Source organism: Anolis sagrei, chromosome 12 (genome assembly GCF_037176765.1).
Source record: "Anolis sagrei isolate rAnoSag1 chromosome 12, rAnoSag1.mat, whole genome shotgun sequence".
Taxonomy (NCBI): Eukaryota; Metazoa; Chordata; class Lepidosauria; order Squamata; family Dactyloidae; genus Anolis; species Anolis sagrei.
The window spans coordinates 5,234,012-5,254,011 of NC_090032.1; the positions used below are offsets into that span (position 1 = coordinate 5,234,012).

At 41.7% G+C, this 20,000-nt stretch overlaps 3 protein-coding genes across 3 annotated transcripts in view; 2 read left to right on the plus strand and 1 right to left on the minus strand.

Moving 5' to 3' along the window:
• Positions 1 to 20,000, plus strand: part of MLLT11 (MLLT11 transcription factor 7 cofactor) — an 80,009-nt gene that overhangs the window by 45,170 nt on the left and 14,839 nt on the right. The window lies entirely within an intron of this gene.
• Positions 98 to 3,417, plus strand: C12H1orf56 (chromosome 12 C1orf56 homolog). The gene is made up of 2 exons (XM_060758602.2): positions 98 to 1,456; positions 3,247 to 3,417. Exons 1-2 carry the CDS (start codon positions 455 to 457, stop codon positions 3,274 to 3,276), a joined length of 1,032 nt encoding a protein of 343 aa, XP_060614585.2. The 5' UTR covers positions 98 to 454; the 3' UTR covers positions 3,277 to 3,417.
• On the minus strand, positions 5,443 to 12,674 carry CDC42SE1 (CDC42 small effector 1). Its single transcript, XM_067472356.1, has 4 exons — positions 12,514 to 12,674; positions 12,269 to 12,376; positions 9,962 to 10,068; positions 5,443 to 8,003 (listed from the first exon to the last, which is right to left on the minus strand). Exons 1-3 carry the CDS (start codon positions 12,565 to 12,567, stop codon positions 9,997 to 9,999), a joined length of 234 nt encoding a protein of 77 aa, XP_067328457.1. The 5' UTR covers positions 12,568 to 12,674; the 3' UTR covers positions 5,443 to 8,003; positions 9,962 to 9,996.

Genomic DNA, 20,000 nt, shown 5'->3' on the forward strand with positions numbered 1-20,000 from the left:
TTTTGTATTTTCCCTGTTTGTTTGCTTTGTTCTGTTAGAAATGTAATATATTTGACACGACAAATATAAATAAAGACATAAAAACCTGCATAAAATGCACTATCCATCTCTCTCTCTACTGCCCCCATGTGGCCTCCGCCCAGATAACGGAACTGTACCCTTTCTTCTTTCGTCTCTTCCTCCCTCTTTCATTCTTCTCTTCCTTTTGTTCTTTTTCCCCCCTCCCTCCTTCCTTCCTTCCTTCTCATTGCTCCCTCCCTGCTATAAGAACTCTTCGTTCCAAGGTTCCGTGTCTCCCTTTGTTCTCCCGCCGTTGCTAGGCGAAGCCCCGCCCCCAGCCTCCACGAGGCCCCGCCCACCTGGACCCATAGGACACGCGTGCCCCGTTGCCCCTCTGGGCTGTGTGCTCCTTCCCTCTTTGAGGGGGGGAACTCCCTGCCGCGGTTCCCTCCCCATGGCAGCAGGGGGCGCCTGGATGCTGGTGCTCTTTGTCCTGTGGGACTCCCGTCCACCGGGCACCGCTCGGGCCCAAGACATGGACGAAGGGCAGGTCTCGGCCCCGCCGGAGCTGTTAGCTATGGTGCCGGCGGCCGCGGAGGCCATCGTGGCAGCCGGTTACACCAGCGGGCACCACGAAGGTGCCAACACCACGCCTCCACCTCCGGTGGCCACCGTGGTGGTCAGCAACGTCGCCGACATCAGCGGTGGTGGCAGCAGTGTTCCGGTGTTGCCTTCGGCATTGGTGCCGGAGGCTGCGGAGCCCATTGTGACCGCCGGTTACACCACTGGGCACCAGGAAGATACCAACACCACACCTCCAATGGACACTGTGGTGGTCAGCAACGTCCCAGAGGTCAGCAGTGGCGGCAGCAGTGTTCCAGAGCTGCTGGCTATGGTGCCGGCGGCCGCGGAAGCCATCGTGGCGGCCGGTTACACAGGCGGGCACCACGAAGTTGTCAACACTACGCCTCCGCCTCCGGTGGCCACTGTGGTGGTCAGCAACGTCCCAGAGGTCAGCGGTGGCAGCAGCGGTAGTGTCCCGGTGCTGCCCGCGGCCTCCAACACAGCCAAGGAGACTTTCCTGATTGTGGGCGACACCCGCTACGCCTGGCAGGAGTGGAGCCCCTGGCACTGCAACTGCCCGGCCGGGAGCATGTCCCGAGTGCGGGACATCACCTACTCCGCCCCCGGCCTGCGCCTGGACCCCCTCCAGTACAACATCCTGCGCTTCGAGAGGGAGAAATGCACCTACGCCACCTGCGACTGCGACCGGGCCCAGGGCCAGTGCGACCGGAAGCAGGTGCCCTGCGAGTGGGGGGCCACCCACCTCTGCGCCCTGCAGGACATCGAGTACGACCAGCTCCACCGCAAGGAGCGCTTCTGGGCCCTCGTCCACAAGAAGCTCAAGAAGCTCTTGAAGGCCATCAAGGAGGTCGCCGCCAACGATCAGGCAATGGTGCGCACCGGGGGGGGGGGGGGCTCGCCATGCCACTGGAGCCGGGGTCTTGGTCCAAACTGGGGGCTCATCCGGGATATGGGGTGGGGGCCCTCCTGCGCCTTCTCAAGACATCTGGATACCATCACATGTAGAGAGCAGAAGCAGATAGATAGATGGAGGAAGACAATAAGGAAGTTAGATTACAAGGGGATAGATCAATGGATAGGTAGAAAGCAGATGCTTTCTATCTATCCATCGATCTATCCCCTTCTAATCTAACTTCCTTAATGTCTTCCTCCATCTATCTATCTATCTATCTATCTATCTATCTATCTATCTATCTATCTATCTATCTATCTATCTATCCATCTATTTACCTATCAGTCCATCCAGCTATTTCTCCATCCATTTACCTATCAATTCAGTTATCTATCTACCTATCATCTATCTATCTATCTATCTATCTATCTATCTATCTATCTATCTATCTCTGCCAGTGATTCTTTTACATTCAACTAGGGCAGTTATCCATCCATCCATCTGTCTATCTATCCATCCATCCATCTACCTATATACATGTCTATCTATTATCTATCCATTCGTCCATCCATCCATCCATCCATCTTCCTCCCTATCTATGTATATGTCTATCTGCCTATCTGCCTATCTATCTCTCCATCCATCCATCCATCCATCCATCCATCCATCCATCCATCCATGTATCAACCTGTCTTTCTATCCACCTGCCTATCTTCCTGCCTATCTATCTATCTATCTATCTATCTATCTATCTATCTATCCATCCACCCATCTATCCATCTATCCATCCACCCACCGACGCATCCATCCATCCATCCATCCACCCATCTATCCATTTATCCATCCATCCATCCATCCATCTATCTAGCTATCCATCTATCCATCCACCCATCCATCCATCCATCTATCCATTCACCCATCTATCTATCTATCTATCTATCTATCTATCTATCTATCTATCTATCTATCTATCTATTTATCCATCCACCCATCTATCCATCTATCCATCCACCCACCCACGTATCCATCCATCCATCCATCCACCCATCTATCCATTTATCCATCCATCCATCTATCCATCTATCTAGCTATCCATCCATCCATACATCCATCCATCCACTCATCTATCTAGCTATCCATCTGTCCATCCACCCATCCATCCATCCATCTATCCATTCACCCATCTATCTATCTATCTATCTATCTATCTATCTATCTATCTATCTATCTATCTATCCATCCATCCATCCATCCATCCATCCACTCATCTATCTGTCCATCTTCCTATCTATGTATCCTATCTATCTGTCTGTCTGTCTGTCTGTCTGTCTGTCCGTCCATCCATCCATCTATCTATCCATCCACCCATCTATCTATCCATCCACCCATCTATCCACCTATCCATCCATCAGATGATCCATCCATCCATTTATCCATACACCCATCTATCCATCCACCTAACTATCCATCTATCCATCCATCCACCCATCCATCCTTCTATCCTTCCTTCCTTCCCTACCTCCATCCATCTATAGATCTATCTCCCTCCTTCCTCACTTGCTTCCACTATCAATCTGTTATCTATCTATCTATCTATCTATCTATCTATCTATCTATCTATCTATCTATCTATCTATCTATCCATCCATCCATCCATCCATCCATCCATCCATCCATCCATCCATCCATCTACCCAGCCTCCCTCCTTCTTCACTCCACACCGGTCCAGTCCACCTGATTCTGACCCTGTCTTCTCTTCCCTCCTGCAGGAATCTTCTCACCGAAGAGCCAGGCACTGAGCCTCCAGCATTGCAAGAAGCCCCCTGGGACCTCTGTTGTGGTCGGTTGCCACGTCTCCTCTGGCCTGGCGCTCCTGTGCACGTGGCTTTGATTTGAGCAGCAATGGGACAGCTTTCCTTGCTCAGGGCCTACTTGGGTCAGAGGCGGACAGGGAGCCCCGAGCCCGGAAAAGGCCCCCCAAGAGTTGTATCAAAGCAGAAGAGAAGGCAGGGTTATGGCCCTGCAACGAATTCCCTGTGGGATCTTGTTCCCCGGCCATGGCAAACTTAATAAAATAGTAAATTGGTGCTTAAAAGGTTGGACGTTCTTACCTACCGTACTTGTCTTTCTCCCTTTCTTCTCCTCCTTCCCTACATACCTTTCTCTTTCTTTTTCTTGTCTTCCTTCCCTCTTTCCTTTCTTTCTCCCTTTCTTCTCTTCCTTCCCTCTTTCCTTCCTTTTTCCCTTTCTTCTCTTACTTCCCTCTCTCTTTCCTAAATGCCTTTCTCCTTTTCTTCTCTTTCTTCTCTGTTTCCTACATACCTACCTTTCTTCTTTCTTCCCATTTCCTACCTACCTTTCTCCCTTTCTTCTCTTCCTTCCTTTCATTTCTTCCTTCGCCTTTTTCCTACCTACCTTTCTTCTCTTCATTTCATCTCGCTTCCTACCTTTCTTTCTCTTCCTCCCCTTCTCCTAATTTTTTCTTTGCTTCCTTCCATGTTCCCTTCCTCTTCTTTCTCCCTTTCTTCACTTCCTTCACTTTTCTTCTCTCTTTCCTGCCCACCTTTTTTCCTCCTTTTCTTCTCTTCCTTCCCTCCCTTACCTACATTTCTTTCTCCTTTTCTCCTCTCTTTTTTTCCTACCTACCTTCCTTCCCTTTCTCCTTCCCTGTTTCCTACCTTTATTCTCGTTGTTCCCTCTCGCTTCCTACCTTTTTTCTCTTCCCTTTTCCCTAATTTTCTCTTTTCTTCTCTTTCTTCCCCATTTCCTTCCTCCTTTACCCCTTTCTTCTCTTTGATCACTCTTTACTACCTACCTTTCTTCCTCTACTTCCCTCTGTATCCTAACTTTCTTTCTCCCTTTCTCCTCCTCCTTCCCTCTTTTCTGTCTTTGTTCTCTTCTTTCCCTCTCTTTCTGACCTTTCTTCTTCTATTTCTCCTGTCTCTTTCTCCTGTCTCTTTCCCACATACCCTTCTTTGTTTTATTCTCTTCCTTCCCGTTTCCTACCTTCTTATCTTTTTTCCGTTCCCTCTCTGTTCCTTAACTTCCTTCCTTCTTCCTTCCTTTTCTCCTTTCCTCTCTTTTTTCTACCTCACTTTCTTTCCCTCCTTCCTTCTTTCTTTTCATTCTTTCTTTTCTTTCTTTCTCTTTAACTCTTTTTCTTTCTTTCTCTTTTTCTTTCTTTTCTTTCTTTCTCTTTAACACTTTTACTTACTCTTTTCTTTCTTTCTCTTTAACTCTTTTTCTTTCTTTCATTCTCACTTTCTCTTTCACACACCTTCTTTCTCTTTTTCTTTCTTTTCTTTTTTTCTTTTTCTTTAACTTTTCTCTTTTTCTTTCTTTCCCTTTATCTCTCACTCTTTTTCTCTTTTCTTTTTGGCTTTCTTTCTTTTCTTTCTCTTTTCTTTCTTTCTCTCTTTCTTTCCCTTTCTTTTCTTTTCTTTCTTTCTCTTTAACTCTTTTTCTTTCTTTCTCTCCTACTTTCTCTCATCTTTCTTTCTTTCTTTTTCTTTAACTCTTTTTCTTTCTTTCTCTTCTTTCCTTTCCTTTCTTTCTTTCTCTTTATCTCTCTCTCTTTACTTTCTTTCCATTCTTTCTTTCTCTTTCTCTTTTCTCTCTCTCTTTCTTTTTCTTTCTTTCTTTCTCTTTCTCTTTGTTTCTCTTTATCTCTCCCTTTCTTTTCTTTTTTGCTTTCTTTCTCTTTCTCTTCTTTCTTTCTTTCTTTCTTTCTCTTTAACTCTTTTTCTTTCTCTCTCACTTTCTTCTTTCTTTTCTTTCTTTCTTTCTTTCTTTCTTTCTCTTTTTCTTTCTTTCTCTTTATATCTCTTTCGTTCTCTTTCCTTTCTTTTCTTTCTCTTTCTCTCTTTTCCTTTTTTCCATTCAGACCTCACTGGGAATCCTCACCCTGTGTCCAGTTCTGGGTCAACACAGGGGCCATAATGGAAATCAAGACTCGGAAGAAGAAGACCTTTCGACCATTTTAATCTCATTTCTTTTCCCCTCTGAAGCAGGCACGACACATTCTCCAAGACATTACACCCTTCTTTGGACGCACAATCCGCACAATTCCTCCAAAAACAGCAACACGCATCCTTTGCAAGCCCGCGAAAAGCAAAACAAGAGATTGCAGAATAGCCCAGCTATTCACACCAGGCCGGCTGGAGGGAAACGGGGGGCGTCCACACTGTCAAATTGATGCAGTTTGATGCCACTTGAATCCTTGTGGCTCAATGCGATGGAGTTCTAGTTCTAGATTCCATCGCAAGGAGCCATTGAAGTTCCAGAGGTGCCAAACTGGGTTAATTTGACAGTGTAAACAGACTCAAATGCAGGCCAGAGAGAGATAAAACGAATGTTTTGGGGGAAATGGGATTCTTTCTGCCATAGGACGCAGCTTGGCTCGCTTGCTCGAGCCATCTCTCTCTGTGATCCAGTGTGGAGTGTGTGTTTCTATCCTAGTTGCCAGTACAGTTGGAAAGGACCCCTAAAGGCCATCCAGTCTAACACCATTTTGCTATTAAGGCACCATCAAAGCCCTCCCGAAAGATGGCCATCCAGCCTCATTGAATCATAATATCCTCAAATTGGAAGGGACTCTTAAAGGGCATCCAGCCCAACCCCATTTTGCCATAAAGGCACCATCAAAGCCCTCCCAATGGATGCCCATCCAGCCTATGAATCAGAGCATCCTCAAGTTGGAAGGGACCCCTAAAGGGCATCCAGTCCAACCCCATTTTGTCATGAAGGCACCATCAAAGCCATCCCAACAGATGGCCTTCCAATCTCTGAATCATAGAGTTGGAAGGGACCCCTAAAGGGCATCCAGTCCAACCCCATTTGGCCATTAAGGCACCATCAAAGCCTTCCTGACAGATGCCCTTCCAACCTCTGAATCGTAGAGTTGGAAGGGACCCCTAAAGGTACCATCAAAGCCCTCCTGGCAGATGCCCATCCAGCCTCATTCAATCATAGAATCCTATCATTGGAAGGGACTACTAAATATCATCCAGTCCAACCCCATCTTGCCATTAAGGCACCATTAAAGCCTTCCTGACGGATGCCCATCCAGCCTATGACTCATAGCATCCTAGAGTTGGAAGGGACCCCTAAAGGTCATCCAGTCCAACCCCAGGAGGGCTTTGATGGTGGGTTGTCCATAAAGCCACCATCAAAACCCTCCCAACAGATGCCCATCCAGCCTTATTGAATCATACAATCCTAGAGTTGGAAGGGACCCCTCAAGGTCATCCAGTCCAACCCCATTTCAGCATAAAGGCACCATCAAAGCCCTCCTGACAGATGCCCATCCAACCTCTGAATCGTAGAGTTGGAAGGGACCCCTAAAGGGCATCCAGTCCAACCCCAGGAGGGCTTTGATGGTGGCTTGTCCATAAAGCCTCCATCAAAGCCCTCCCAACAGATGGCCATCCAGCCTCATTGAATCAAAGAATCCTATCATTGGAAGGGACCCCTAAAGGGGATCCAGTCCAACCCCATTCTGCCATTAAGGCACCATCAAAGCCCTCCCGACAGATGTCCATCCAACTGCTGAATTGTAGATTTGGAAGCGACCCCTAAAGGCACCATCAAAGCCATCCCGACAGATGCCCATCCAGCCATATTGAATCATAGAATCCTAGAGTTGGAAGGGACCCCTAATGGTCATCCAATCCAACCCCATTTTGCCATAAAGGCACCATCAAAGCCCTCCCGACAGATGTCCATCCAGCCCGTGAATCATAGTGACACTATAGAATGTATGCAGTTGTGTCCCAGTGCGATGGCTTATTGCTATAGATTCCTGGGATTTGCAGTTTGTCATTACGAGGGGAAGACCTTATCAAACTACAACTCCCAGGGTCCCGAAGCATCGAGCCAGTATCGAACGGCATTCACTGTACAACATGGATGTAGTTTGGAGGAGTTTCTCTTAAAGTTCGGACTAAAACCCAAAGCGGAAAGCGAGGACGAAGCATCGGACGTCGATCCCATAGCCGTCAAAGTGGCATCAAGCGGCATTCATTCTATAGCATGCTATAGCACCCCGTTTGGAGGAGTTTCTCTTAAAGTTCGGACTAAAACCCAAAGTGGACAATAAGGACAAAGCTTTTGGATCATCCATGATGGTGTTCTCTCTATTGAAGTGGAGGACGTTCATTGTTAGGGAGTTGTAGTTTGTGGCGGGGTCCATCCGGGGCCGTTTGCCCCCTTCCTTTGCACCCCGTCTCGCGCTCGTCCGAAAACCCCAATTTCCAAAATATCGCGTCCATGTCAAACAAAACAATCCAGTGGATAAACCTCGGTAAGAAAACTAACAAAAAGACCCCGAAAGAAACCCAGTCGAAAGGACAGGAGGGAAAAGTCGGGAATGGAAACGACAACGACGAAGACGGGACAGAAAATGCTCTAAAGTGGGGTCCCGGGAGTTGTAGTTTCCCAAGGTCTTTGGCTGCCGAGACGATCAAAATAAGAAATTCAAGTGCAGGCCATTTCGGAGTATAAAACTAGATCTCTTTCTTTCTTCCACCTGCAAAAGAAGCAGTGTCAACATTAAGTATTGCATTGTTGCTATTATTATTATAATACTATTATTATTATTATTATTATTATTATTATTATTATTCTACTGACACAAAAGCACAGTATGTCACAGCAAACGAGATCTATAAGCTGGATTTCGTATCACAAAATCACAAGTCGAACACTTCCCAAGCGTCTAGGACTGTGTGATTATTATTATTATTATTATTATTATTATTATTATTATTTTACTGACACAAAAGCACAGTATGTCACAGCAAACGAGATCACAAAATTTCGTATCACAAAATCACAAGTCAAACACTTCCCAAGCGTCTAGGACTGTTATTGTTAATAATAATACTATTATTATTATTGTACTATTATTATTATAATTATTATTATACTGTTATTATTATTATTCTACTATTATTATTATACTATTATTACTTAGTAATATTATTACTATAGTTGCTATGATTGTTCTTATTATTATTATTGGGATGCTGCGAGTTTTCCTGGCTGTCTGGCCTTCGACAACACATTAATTTTGTTGTTTCTATTATTATTATTATTATTATTATTATTATTATTATTTGATTATTATTATTATTACATTATTATTATTATTACATTATTATTAGATTATTATTAGTAGTAGATTATTATTATTAGTAGACTATTATTATTATTACATTATTATTAGTAGTAGTAGTAGATTTTTTATTATTATTAGATTGTTATTTTTATTAGTAGTAGATTATTTTATTAATAGTAGATTATTATAATTATTATTAGATTATTATTTTATTATTAGATTATTATTTTATTATTAGATTATTATTATTATTATTAGTAGATTATTATTATTAGCAGTAGTAGTAGTAGATTATTTTACTATTATTAGATTATTATTATTAGTAGTAGTAGTAGATTATTATTAGTAGTAATAGATGATTTTTTTTATTATTATTAGATTGTTATTAGTAGTAGTAGTAGATTATTTTTATTAGTAGTAGGTTATTATTATTATCAGTAGATTATTATTATTATTATTAGATTGTTATTAGTAGTAGATTATTATTATTATTAGTAGTAGTAGTAGAAGATTTTTATTATTAGTAGATTATTTTTATTAATAGTAGATTATTATTATTATTAGTAGGTTATTATTATTATTAGATTATTTTTATTAGTGCTGGTAGATTATTATTATTATTATTAGTAGTAGTAGTAGATTTTTTTATTAGTAGTAGATTATTACTATTTTTATTATTAGATTATTAGTATTAGATTGTTATTAGTAGTAGTAGATTATTATTATTATTATTATTAGTAGTAGTAGTAGTAGTAGTAGATTGTTGTTAGTATTATTAGTAGTGGTAGATTGTTATTATCATTAGTAGTAGAAGATTGTTATTGTTATTATTAGTAGCAATAGTAGATTGTTATTATTATTATTGTTATTATTATTATTAGTAGTAGTAGTAATAATAATAATAATAACAATCTACTACTATTAGTAGTAGTAGTAGTAGTAGTAGTGGAGCCCCTGGTGGTGCAGTGGGTTAAACCCTTGTGCCGGCAGGAGAGAAGACCGACAGGTCACAGGTTCGAATCTGGGGAGAGGCGGATGAGCTCCCTCTATCAGCTCCAGCTCCTCATGTGGGGACATGAGAGAAGCCTCCCACGAGGATGATAAAAACATCAAATCATCCGGCTGTCCCCTGGGCAACGTCCTTGCAGACGGCCAATTCTCTCACAACAGAAGCAACTTGCAGTTTCTCAAGTCGCTCCTGACACGACAAAAAAGTAGTAGTAGTAGTAGTAGTACCCCAATCTAGGGATGCATCTCCAATGCAGAACAAGCTCAGTGCTTTATGGACTTCTGGGAGTTGAAGTTCCCCAAGCCCTGCTTTGCAAAGAATGAGATCTTTGGGGTGGAAATGTCACAGAGTCACTTACACGGAAAGGAAGAACACGCAAACATCCAGTCTCAGCTACAAAACACGCGAACTGCTCCACTGTCGTTCCCGGCCGCATTTCGATCTCATTTCATGGACGGCTCCGGACTGGAAGAAGGAGGAGAAGAAGAAGAGACAAAAGGATGAAGCAGTGAATTGCCGAACTCTACGCCTGGGAAGGGGCCCCTTGAGGTCATCTAGTCTTAACCAGCAAGCTCTTTCACCCCATTGGTCTGAAAGCCGAAAGCAAGATCGTAGCCGCTTCTGTTACAGAACTCCAATATGCTGATGATACCCTAGCACATGCACAATGGAGGAAGGGCTTTTTTCTTCTTCTCACATCAGAGCCTATCTTGGCATTCCGATCTTGGCCTTTGGAGAGGAAAACAGGCAAGCGGCAACTTGCAAAAATAGATTTTTTATTGTCGTGTCACTTTGGTTCCTCTCCGCCTCCGACTACGCAAGACTCACCGGGTCTCGTTGGAGCTTGGAGAAGTTACTTTGTCAGAGGTTGCAAAAGTTTGGTTTCTTTTTGGTTCTTTGCTGCAGTGTTTACAAACTTCCTTTATTTCCCAAACTATTTCCATCTATATATGTGTGTGTGAATATATTATTATTATTATTATTATTATTATTATTATTATTATTATTATGTCCTTTACTTCCCAAGCTCTCTCCATCTATATATGTGTGTGTGTGTGTGAATATTATAATTATAATTATAATTATTATTATTATTATTATTATTATTCCCTTTATTTCCCAAGCTCACTTCATCTTTATATATGCATGTGTGTGATTATTATTATTATTATTATTATTATTATTATTATTATTATGTCCTTTATTTCCCAAGCTCCTCTCTCCACCTATATATATATGTTATTATTATTATTATTATTATTATTATTATTATTATTATGTCCTTTACTTCCAAAGCTCTCTCCATCTATATATATATATGTGTGTGTGTGAATATTATTATTATTATTATTATTATTATTATTATTATTGGGTTGTTGTAGGAAGGAAGGAAGGAAAGGGATGAGGGGAGGAAAGAAAGAAAGAAAGAAAGAGGAGTGAGAAAGGAAGCAAAGAAAGAAGGGATGGAGGAAGGGAGGAAGAAAGGGGGAAATTAATGTGCGGATGAAAGGAAAGGAAAGGAAGAGAAGGGAAGGGAAAGAAAGAAGGGAGAGAGGAAGAGAAAGAAATGAGGGAAAGTTATGAGTGAAGGAAAGAAGGAAGGAAGGAAGGAAGGAAGGAAGGAGAGAAAGGAACTTGAATAGAAGGAAGAGAGAAGAAACAAAAAAGAAGGGAGAATGGAAAGAAAAGAATAGAAAGGGGGAAAGAAAGAAAGAGAAAATGAAAGGAAAGAAAAGAAAGAGGAAGAAACAGAAGAGAAGGAAGAGAGGGTGGAAAGAAAAGAATGGAAAAGGGGAAAGGAAGGAAGGAAGGAAGGAAGGAAGGAAGGAAGGAAGGAAGGAAGGAAGGAAGGAAGGAAGGAAGGAAAGAGGGAGAAACAAGAGAGGGAAGTGGGGGTGGAAAGAAAAGAATGGAAAAGGGGAAAGAAAGAAAGAAGGAAAGAAAAGGAAAGGAAAGAGGAAGAAACAGAAGAGAGGGAAGTGAGGGTGGAAAGAAAAGAATGGAAAGAGGGAAAGAAAGAAAGAAAGAAAGAAAGAAGGAAAGAAAGAAAGAAAGGTAGGTAGGAAGGAAGGAAGGAAGGAAAGGAAACAGGAAGAGACAGAAAGGAGAAAAGGGAGGGTGGAAAGAAAATAATGGAAAAAGCGAAAGAAAGAAAGAAAGAAAGAAAGGAAGGAAGGAAGGAAGGAAGGAAGAAAGGAAGGAAGAAAGAAGAGAGGAAGAAACAAGAGTGGGAAGTGAGGATGGAAAGAAAAGAAAGAAAGAAAGAAAGAAAAGAAAGAAAGGAAAGGGGAAGAAACAGAAAGGAGGGAAATGAGGGTGGAAAGAAAAGAACGGAAAGGGGGAAAGAAAGAAAGACAGAAAGAAGGAAAGAAAAGGAAAGAAAGGAAAGAGGAAGAAACAGAGGAGAGGGTGGAAAGAAAAGAACAGTAAGGGGGAAAGAAAGAAGGAAGGAAGGAAGGAAGGAAGGAAGGAAAGTGTACGAAAGGAAAGGGAAAGAAACAAACAGAGTGAAGGGAGGGTGGAAAGAAGAGAATGGAAAGGGGAAAAGGTATGGCGAGAGGGAAGGAAGGGAAAGGAAGGAAGGAAGGAAGGAAGGAAGGAAGGAAGGAAGGAAGGAAGGAAGGAAGGAAGGAAGGAGGGAAGAGGGGTCTTCTGCCTGGCTCACCATGGGGAGACCCTCGTTGGCCATGTCTCCGGATCCGATGTGCGTCAAATGAACGAAATTCATGGGCTCCCCGATCATGGTCCGGTCGATCCGCCGCCTTTTCTTCTTCTGGATGGGAAAGAATAGTTAATACAAATATTATTATTATTATTATTATTATTATTATTATTATTAATGATAATAATAATACAGAAAATATAAATATAAATATAATAAGAATAATAATATGATTTTGGGAGGCTCACCGGCTGGGGCTTTTCCACGACGCAGCACCCCAGCTTGTGCCAGAAATCGCTCATGCTCTCAGCGGCTTCCAGCTTTCCTCTTCTCTTGGGTGGACCCTCCGCCAGAAAGGGTCTCCGATCCTAAATTAGGACTCTCTGGACCGGAGGAATGGTGGTGCGGGGCGTCCGAACGCGGGATGAAACCTTCCAAGACGGAGAAAAAGGGTGCAAGGTTAAGGGAGTCGGAGCAGACCGCAAACGGAAGATGAGGCGACCGTGTGATGCTGCAGCAGAAAAGGCTAATGCAATCCTAGGCTGCATTCCTTTATGGCAGAAGGGGGTTGGACTAGATGGCCCTTTGGGGCCCCCTTCCAACTAGGATTCAGAGGCTGAACTACCATCTGTCGGGATGGATTTGATGGGGCCTTCCTTTATGGCAGAAGGGGTTGGACTAGATAGACTTTTGGGGTCCCTTCTACTTCTAGGATTCTATGATTCAGAGGCTGGATGGCCATCTGTCAGGAGGGCTTTGATGGTGCCGTCATGGCAGAAGGGGGTTGGACTAGATGGCCTTTTGGAGACCCCTTCCAACTAGAATTCAGAGGCTGAACTACCATCTGTTGGGATGGATTTGATGGTGCCTTCCTTTACAGCAGAATGGGGTTGGACTAGATAGACTTTTGGAGTCCCTTCTACTTCTAGGATTCTAGGATTCAGAGGCTGGATGGTCATCTGTCAAGAGGGCTTAGATGGTATCTATGGCAGAAGGGGGTTGGACTAGATGGCCTTTTGGAGACCCCTTCCAACTAGAATTCAGAGGTTGAACCACCATCTGTTGGGATGGATTTAATGGTGCCTTCCTTTATGGCTGAAGGGGGTTGGACTAGATGGCCTTTTGGATTCTATGATTCAGAGTTTTGATGGCCATCTGTCGGGAGGGCTTTGATGAGCCTTCAAACTAGGATTCTATGATTCAGAGGGTAGATGGCCATCTGTCAGGATGGATTTGATGGTGTCTTCCCTTACAGCAGAAAGGGTTGGACTAGATAGACTTTTGGGACCCCTTCCAACGAGGATTCAGAAGCAGGATGGCCATCTGTTGGGAGGGCTTTGATGGTATCTATGACAGAAGGGGGTTGGACTAGATGGCCTTTCGGGACCCTTCCAACTAGGATTCAGAAGCTGGCTATCTGTTGGGAAGGCTTTGATTGTGTCTTCCTTTATGGTAGAAGGGGGTTGGACTAGATGGCCTTTTGGAGACCCCTTCCAACTAGAATTCAGAGGCTGAACCACCATCTTTCGGGATGGATTTGATGGTGCCTTCCTTTATGGCAGAAGGGGTTGGACTGGATGGTCTTTTGGGGTCCCTTCCAACTCTAGGATTCTATCAGAGGCTGTGTGGCCATCTGTCAGGAGAGCTTTGATGGTGTCTTCCTTTATGGCTAAATAGGGGTCAGACTAGATGCCCTTTTGGGGTGCCTTCCAACTCTATGAGGATTCTATGATTCAGTTTCAGGGTGCCAGGGCTCACTCTCCACTCTGCTGAGGAAGCCCCAAATGGGGATATTTGGAGGGCAAGGCAACGAGGACGGGTCTGAAGCCTTCCTCCCAGGTGGAGGAGTGACTCAGAGAGAGGCAGGTTGGGACAGCGCCGGCGAGGGATCCGTTACCACGCAGCTGGTCCAACCGGGTCATGCCGGGGCAGGTCGGGGAAGCCTTTCGGAGGAGCGGAGGCGGCATCTTGCCCTTCCACGTCTGGAAAGGCAACCGAAACAACACGAGCCAATGCTGTGATGTTGCGGCGGACAAAGCCGATACAATACTGTGCTGTGGTACTGCACACAATAAGGCCAATACAATATTCTGTATGCAGACGATGTTATGCTGCAGCAAGTAAGGCCAATGCAATATACTATATGCAAACACATTGCAGTCATGCTGCAGCAAGTAAGGCTAATACAATATTCTGTATGCAAAGACGATGCTGTCACGCTGCAGCAAGTAAGGCCAATACAATAGTCTGCATGCAGACAATGTTATGCTGCAGCAAGTAAGACCAATACAATATTCTGTATACAAAGACGATACAGTCACACTGCAGCAAGTAAGGCCAATGAAATATTCTGTATGCAGATGATGCCGTCATGCTGCAGCTAGTAAGGCTAATACAATAGTCTGTATGCAGATGATATTATGCTGCAGCAATGCAATATACTATTTGCAAACATAATGCTGTCATGCTGCAGCAAGTAAGGCCAATACAATATTCCATATGCAAGGATGATGCTGTTGTGCTGCAGCAAGTAAGGCGAAGACAATATTCTGTATGCAAAGACGATGCTGTCATACTGCAGCAAGTAAGGCTAATACAATAGTCTGCATGCAGACGATGTTATGCTGCAGCAAATAAGGCCAATACAATAATATTCTGTATGCAAACACGATGTTGTCACACTGCAGCCAATAAGGCTAATACAATATTCTGTATGCAGATGATGCTGTCACGCTGCAACAAATAAGGCCAATACAATATTCTGTATGCAAAGACGATGCTGTCACGCTGCAGCAAGTAAGGCCAATACAATAGTCTGCATGTAAGTAAAGCTAATACAATATTCTGTATGCAAACACAATGCAGTCATGCTGCAGCCAGTAAGGCCAATACAATATTTTGTATGCAGATGATGCTGTCATGCTGCAACAAATAAGACTAATACAATAGTCTGTATGCAAAGACGATGCTGTCACGCTGCAGCAAGTAAGGCCAATACAGTATTCTGTATGCAAGGATGAAAAATAGATGTCTATATTCTGCTGCTGGTTTGCAAAACAAAGGCGTCCGGGCAGGTCTCAGCAAGGCCGTTGTGGGGATGGGAACGTCAAAGGAACACCAACCCAGCCCTGCACAAAACGCCCCGGGTTGCGGGTTCAAACCTCGACCGGGACCCGGGCGGCTGCTTCTGACGCTGCTTGCAAACCATTTCCCCATTTGCTCTGCTTCTAGGGAAACCCATTACTTCCTGTTGTCTCCAAAGCCTCCCTGGAGGAAAGTCCTTTTCAGCCTCATCTTTCTCAAAAGGATGTTTTGCAAGAACCTCTGAGTCAGAATCCTAGAGCCCACAAAGGTCATCTAGTCCAACCCCTTTCTGCCATAGACACCATCAAAGACCTCCCGACAGATGGCCATCCAGCCTCTGAATCAAAGAATCCTAGACGTAGAAGAGACCCCAAAGGTCATCTATGCCAACCCCCTTCTGCTGTAGACACCATCAAAGCCCTCCTGACAGATGACCATCCAGCTTCTGAATCATAGAACCCTAGAGTTTGAAGGGTCTCCCAAAAGACCATCTAGTCCAACCCCCTTCTGTCGTAAATCCATCCCAACAGACGGCCATCCAGTCTCTGAATCCTAGTTGGAAGGGGTCCCAAAAGGCCATCTAGCCTAACCCCGTTCTGCCTTAGACACCACCAAAGCCTCCCGACAGATGGCCATCCAGCCACTGAATCATACAATCCTAGAGTTTCAAAGGTCTCCCAAAAGGTCATCTAGTCCAACCCCCTTCTGCCATAAAGGAAGGCACCATCAAAGCCCTCCCGACAGATGGCCACACAGCCTCTGAATCCTAGCCGGAAGGGGTTCCCAAAAGACCATCTAGTCCAACCCCCTTCTGCTATACAGGAAGGCACCATCAAAGCTCTCCCGACAGATGGCCACACAGCCTCTTATAGAATCCTAGAATTGGAAGGGACCCCCAAAGACCATCCAGTCCAACCCCTACTGCCATAAAGGAAGACACCATCAAAGCTCTCCTGACAGATGGCCACACAGCCTCTGAATCATAGCCAGAAGGGGTCCCAAAAGACCATCCAGTCCAACTCCCTTCTGCAATACAGGAAGGCACCATCAAAGCCCTCCCAACAGATGGCCACACAGCCTCTGAATCATAGCCAGAAGGGTTCCCAAAAGACCATCCAGTCCAACCCCCTTCTGCTATACAGGAAGGCACCATCAAAGCCCTCCCGACAGATGGCCACACAGCCTCTGATAGAATTCTAGAGTTGGAAGGGACCCCCAAAGGCCATCCAGTCCAACCCATAATTTGATTCAGAGGCTGGATGTCCCTCTGTTGGAATATGATCATGATGATATAATAATAATAATAATAATAATAATAATAATAATAATAATATATTTAAATAGTAATAGAAATATTATTTTTATTTTTATTGTTATTATTGGAATTATGAGGAAGGTCTGGATGACCTCTGGGGTCCCCTTCCAACTTGTTATCATTGTTATATCATTACTATTATTATTATTATTATTATTATTGAAATATTATAATTTTTATTATTATTGGAATTACGAGGAAGGTCTGGATTACCTTTGGGGTCCCCTTACAACTTATTATCATCATCGTTATATCATTACTGTTATTACTGAAATATTATTATTATTATTATTGCAATTATGAGGAAGGTTTGGATGACCTTTGGGGCCCCCTTCTAACTTATTTTCTTTATTATATCATTACTGTTATTACTGAAATATTATAATTTTATTATTTTTGGAATTACGAGGACGGTCTGGATGACCTTTGGGGCCCCCTTCCAACTTACTATCATCGTTATATTATTATTATTATTATTATTATTATTACTATTATTATTGAAATATTATTTTTATTATTATTGGAATTAATTGTTATATCATTACTGTTATTATTATTGAAATATTATTTTTTATTATTATTGGAATTATGAGGAAGGTCTGGATGACCTTTGGGGTCCCCTTCCAACTTATTATCATTATATTATTATTATTATTATTATTTATTGGAATTATGAAGAAGGTCTGGATGACTTTTGGAGTCCCTTTCCAACTTATTATCATCGTTATATCATTACTATTATTACTGAAATATTATTTTTATTATTATTGGAATTAATTGTTATATCATTACTGTTATTATTATTGAAATATTTTTTTTTTATTGGAATTATGAGGAATGTCTGGATGACCTTTGGGATCCCCGTCCAACTTATTATCCTCGTTATATCATCATTATTATCATCACCATCATATTATTACTATTACACACATAATATAATATAATTATTACCAGCATCATTATTATTACTATTTTTGTCACCATCATCATCATCATCATCATATTATTATTATTATTATTATTATTATCATTATTATCATTATCATTATTATTGCTGTGGTTGTCATTATCATCACCATCATATTATTACTATTACTCTTACACATAATATTATTACCCTAACTCTTACACATAATATAACATAATTATTAACAACATTATTATTACTATTTTGGTCATTATCATATTGTCATTATTATTATTATTATTATTATTGCTGTGGTTGTCATCATCATCACCATCATTACTATAGTTACACATAATATAATGTAATTATTAATATCATGACTATTATTACTATCTTGGTCATCACCATCATATTATCATTATATTATTATTATTATTATTATTATTATTATTATTATTGCTGTGGTTGTCATTATTATCATCACATCATATTATTATTATTATATTTTATTATTATTATTATTATTATAGTTTACACTTACACATTATATAATATAATATAATTATTGACAACATCATCATTATTACTATATTTGTCATCATATTATCATTATATTTTTTTTATTTTTATTATTATTATTATTATTGCTGTGGTTGTCATTATCATCACTATCATATTATTACTATTACACTTACACATAATATGATTATTAACATCATTATTATTACTATTTTGGTCACCATCATATTATTATTATTATTATTATTATTATTATTATTATTATTGCTGTGGTTGTCATTATCATCATCACATCATATTATTATTATTATTATTATTATTATTATAGTTACACATAATATAATTATTAACAACATCATTATTATTACTATTTTGGTCACCATCGTCATATTGTCATTATTATTATTATTATTATTATTATTATTATTATTATTATTGATAGATGGATGTTGTTCCTTTTTTTTCCTACTGAACCCAATGTGGAATTTCCTAATGCAATTCTTCCTGATGCGTCACTGCGAGATTTTTGTGTTTTGAGTTTTGGAACAAAAGGAGCCTTCATCCTCTCCAGGAAAGAAAAGAAGAAAGCCGTGTTCCCAAAGGAGAAAGGCCTTGAATCGGACGGAGAGACATAGATCCCGACAGATCCACGTTCACCATTGTAACCGAGCCTAAAATATGGGTCACTGAATAATCGTGGTGTCTTCTTTCTTGCTTCTGGTCTCAGAGGTTCTGCCTGGGAAGTCTGGCCCAATTCGATCATCGGTACGTTTCAGAATGCTCTTTGATTGAAGGTGAACTATAAATCCCAACAACTACAACTCCCAAATGCCAAGATTCTATTTCCCCCAAACTCCACCAGTGTTCCCATTTGGGCATACTGACTATTCGTGCCAAGTTTGGTCCAGATCCATCATTGGTTGAGTCCACAGTTCTCACTGGATGTAGGTGAACTACAACTCCCAAACTCAAGGACAATGCCCACTAAACCCTTCCAGTATTTTCTGTTGGTCGTGGGAGTTTTCTGTGTGCCAAGTTTGGCCCAATTCCATCGTTGGTGGAGTTCAGAATGCTCTTTGATTGTAGGTGAACTATAAATCCCAGCAATTACAACTCCCAATGCTCAAGGTCTATTTTCCCCAAACACCACCATATGTCCACATGTGAACATATTGAGTATTCGTGCAAAGTTTGGTCCAGATCCATCATTGTTTTGAGTCCACAGGGCTCTCTTGATGTAGGTGAACTACAACTCCCAAACTCAGGGTCAATGCCCACCAACTCCAAAACCAAAGAACACTGCCCACCAAACCCTTCCAGTATTTTCTGTTGGTTATGGGAGTTTTGAGTGGGAAATTTGGTCCAATTTCATCATTGGTGGAGTTCAGAACACTCTTTGATTGGAAGTGAACTATAAATCTCAGCAACTACAACTCCCAAATGACAAAATCAATATTATTATATATACTGTTATGCATACTATTAGACATAAAAGCATAATTATTATATTATATTGCATATTATTCATATTATTCTGTGAGCCATGTTTAGTTCAATTCCATCGTTGGTGGAGTTCAGAATGCTCGTTAATTGTAGGTGAACTATAAATCCCAGCAAATGTCAAGGTCTATTTTGGCCAAACACCACCATATGTCCAAATGTGAACATACATATTAGTACCAAGTTTGATCCAGATCCATCATTGTTTTGAGTCCATGGGGCTCTCTGGATGTAGGTGAACTACAATTCCCAAACTCAAGGTCAATGACCACCAAACCCTTCCAGTATTTTCTGTTGGTCATGGAAGTTTTGTGTGGAAAGTTTGGTCGAATTTCATCGTTGGTGGAGTTCGGAATGCTCTTTGATTGGAAGTGAACTATAAATCCCAGCAACCTACAACTCCCAAATGA

Coding starts and splice junctions, on each gene's coding strand:
- C12H1orf56 (XM_060758602.2), top strand. CDS start 455: ATGGCAGCAGGGGGCGCCTGGATGCTGGTGCTCTTTGTCCTGTGGGAC. Junction 1,457..3,246: donor CCGCCAACGATCAGGCAATG/GTGCGCACCGGG, acceptor TCCCTCCTGCAG/GAATCTTCTCACCGAAGAGC.
- CDC42SE1 (XM_067472356.1), bottom strand. CDS start 12,567: ATGAGCGATTTCTGGCACAAGCTGGGGTGCTGCGTCGTGGAAAAGCCC. Junction 12,377..12,513: donor TCGTGGAAAAGCCCCAGCCG/GTGAGCCTCCCA, acceptor TTTCCCATCCAG/AAGAAGAAAAGGCGGCGGAT. Junction 10,069..12,268: donor CCAACGAGGGTCTCCCCATG/GTGAGCCAGGCA, acceptor TCCTTCTTCCAG/TCCGGAGCCGTCCATGAAAT.